We start from the raw sequence: 2,063 nt of genomic DNA, 5'->3' as shown, positions 1-2,063 counted from the left end.
GAGGTCCATGAGGGAGAGCTGGCTGAGGAGGAAGTACATGGGCGTGTGCAGCTGGGCGTCCCGGTAGATGAGCAGGACCATGGCCGAGTTCCCCACGCAGGCCACTGTGAAGACGGCCAGGACCAGCGAGAAGAGGAAGGTGTGCGTGGGGCTGTGGTCGAAGATTCCCAGCAGGATGAAGTCAGAGTTGAAGGTCTGGTTTGCCCAGGCCATGGTGAACATACAGGTTGTCTAGTACTGTAAAAGGTAAAGTTCATTCATTCATTTGCTAAAGTTTTAACCAGTATCTGGTTTACAGTGCCAGATTCTAGAAATTTCTGTTGGCCAATAGAGTAAAATTTGAATTAAGAGACCCGACATTTAATAACCACAAACTCAGAATGAAATATGTTCTATTGAACAGACTATCATGTCTGCATCTTGTATGATGAATAACTACTACAAAGACAACAATATGCAGTGTATTAATTACTGAAACTGTCCTATAACTTGTTTTGAAACTCTCTCATTGCTATTTGTTTCTTAATAAAATTAATAAAAAAATACTTCCCCCTTATGAAAGTAGGAAAAGTTTCTCACTTAGGATCTTATTCTAAATATTCTGTCTTGGTTGGAAAATTGGAATGATAGTATGTAATATTATTTTGTAGGTAGAGTTTTTGCAGCAGCAGTATGTTCCACAAACAAAGAGTAAATAACTATTGTATTATTTATACATGAGGTGATTGATAAAAGTAGCTTCAATCACGATTGGGCAGCACAATAATAGAAATCAAAAGTAATATTTTTGCCCATGTCACAGGATAAAAGGCACTTTCATCACTACCGCTAACAAAACTTTTTTTCTTATTACTTACAGTTTAGAGCATTTGGATTTATTTTACATTCAGTGTCCTGTAGTAAACGGTTTAGGAGAAAAGGTCTGTAATTACCCAAATCTAGAACCTGGACTCTTTTCCAATGTCCCATTATGGACATCCACGGCTATCCTCCCCCCGAAGGGTGAAAACAGCCTCCTCAGAACCTTGGCAAGGGGATTCATTTGGAAATAGTCTTAGAAGTGTAATTAATTAGGTGAATGTGTATTGGAGCATACTGTATACTCCATATAATACTGTATACTCTATATAATACAGTATATAATAGAGTATTGTATGTACTCCACATAATGTTATATACTCTATATAATAGTATTATTATATTAATAATATTACTATGTAACATTAACTCTATGTTAAATATTCATGCACAGAGGAATGCATATAAAAGGAATGTTTAGTGCTGAGAGAGAACATTTACATACACGGACTCCTCTAAAATGACTGACGTTCCCTTTGAAAGATGGCCCTGGGAGGAGGGCGAACTGGCTGACAGAGTGCCTGGGCAAGGATGCCGCCCAGCTAGCCATGGCAGGAAGCTGGAGGACGCAGGACGTTTTCCTTCCAGAGCTCCAGAAGTAGCAGCCCCAGAGAGGAGCTGGTTTCAGACTTTCCCCACTAGAACTGAGCCCACGCATTTCTCTTCTGCTAAGACGGTGTACATCGTTCAGTTATGGATTCACCAAGCAACCATTATGCACAGCATCTCCTGTGGAGGATGCAGAAGAAATACTAAAGAGAGTCAGGAAGCCTTGGGATCAACTTATTTAGCAGAGCTCACTGAATTCCACTTGTGGGTTGGCCCTGGGGTTGGGGGCTGAACAGCAACCACAGCTAGTGAGGAAGACTGCTTTCCCCGCACATGGTAACAAGAAGGCTTAGAAGGTGACAGACAAACCCCCATGCTGGCAAAGCAGGATGCGTGCTGTGGCAGCAGAACGGCACCAGGTCTTCTTGCTGTCATGGGAGGAGTCACTGGAAGAAGACATCCTGAGACATGAGGGGCATGAGTCACATGCACACAGCCGAAGACCTCCATGCAACCAGCAAGCTCATTAAGCAGAAATCAGCATAACATTTTAGGTTAAGAGCTTAGAGATTTGCAGTTCCTAATAGTGTTAAATATTAATGCATAGAATAATACATATAAAAAGTTTACTACTGAGAGAATATTTCAGTCAACAA

The 2,063-nt window shown here is 41.2% G+C and overlaps 1 protein-coding gene across 1 annotated transcript in view; it reads right to left on the bottom strand.

The window, feature by feature from the left end:
• LOC101564324 (olfactory receptor 2T35-like) overlaps positions 1–213 on the bottom strand; it is a 56,155-nt gene extending 55,942 nt beyond the window's left edge. Inside the window, exon 1 of the mRNA XM_023708613.1 lies at positions 3–213. Within this exon, the coding sequence (XP_023564381.1) occupies positions 3–213 (211 nt within the window). The remainder of the gene's footprint in view (positions 1–2) is intronic.
• Between the last annotated feature and the right edge of the window lie 1,850 nt (positions 214–2,063).

Source organism: Octodon degus, unplaced genomic scaffold (assembly GCF_000260255.1).
Source record: "Octodon degus isolate 3935 unplaced genomic scaffold, OctDeg1.0 scaffold00414, whole genome shotgun sequence".
Classification (NCBI taxonomy): Eukaryota; Metazoa; Chordata; class Mammalia; order Rodentia; family Octodontidae; genus Octodon; species Octodon degus.
The sequence above is the reverse complement of the archived record's forward strand: the minus strand, read 5'-3'. Positions and strand labels throughout refer to the sequence as shown.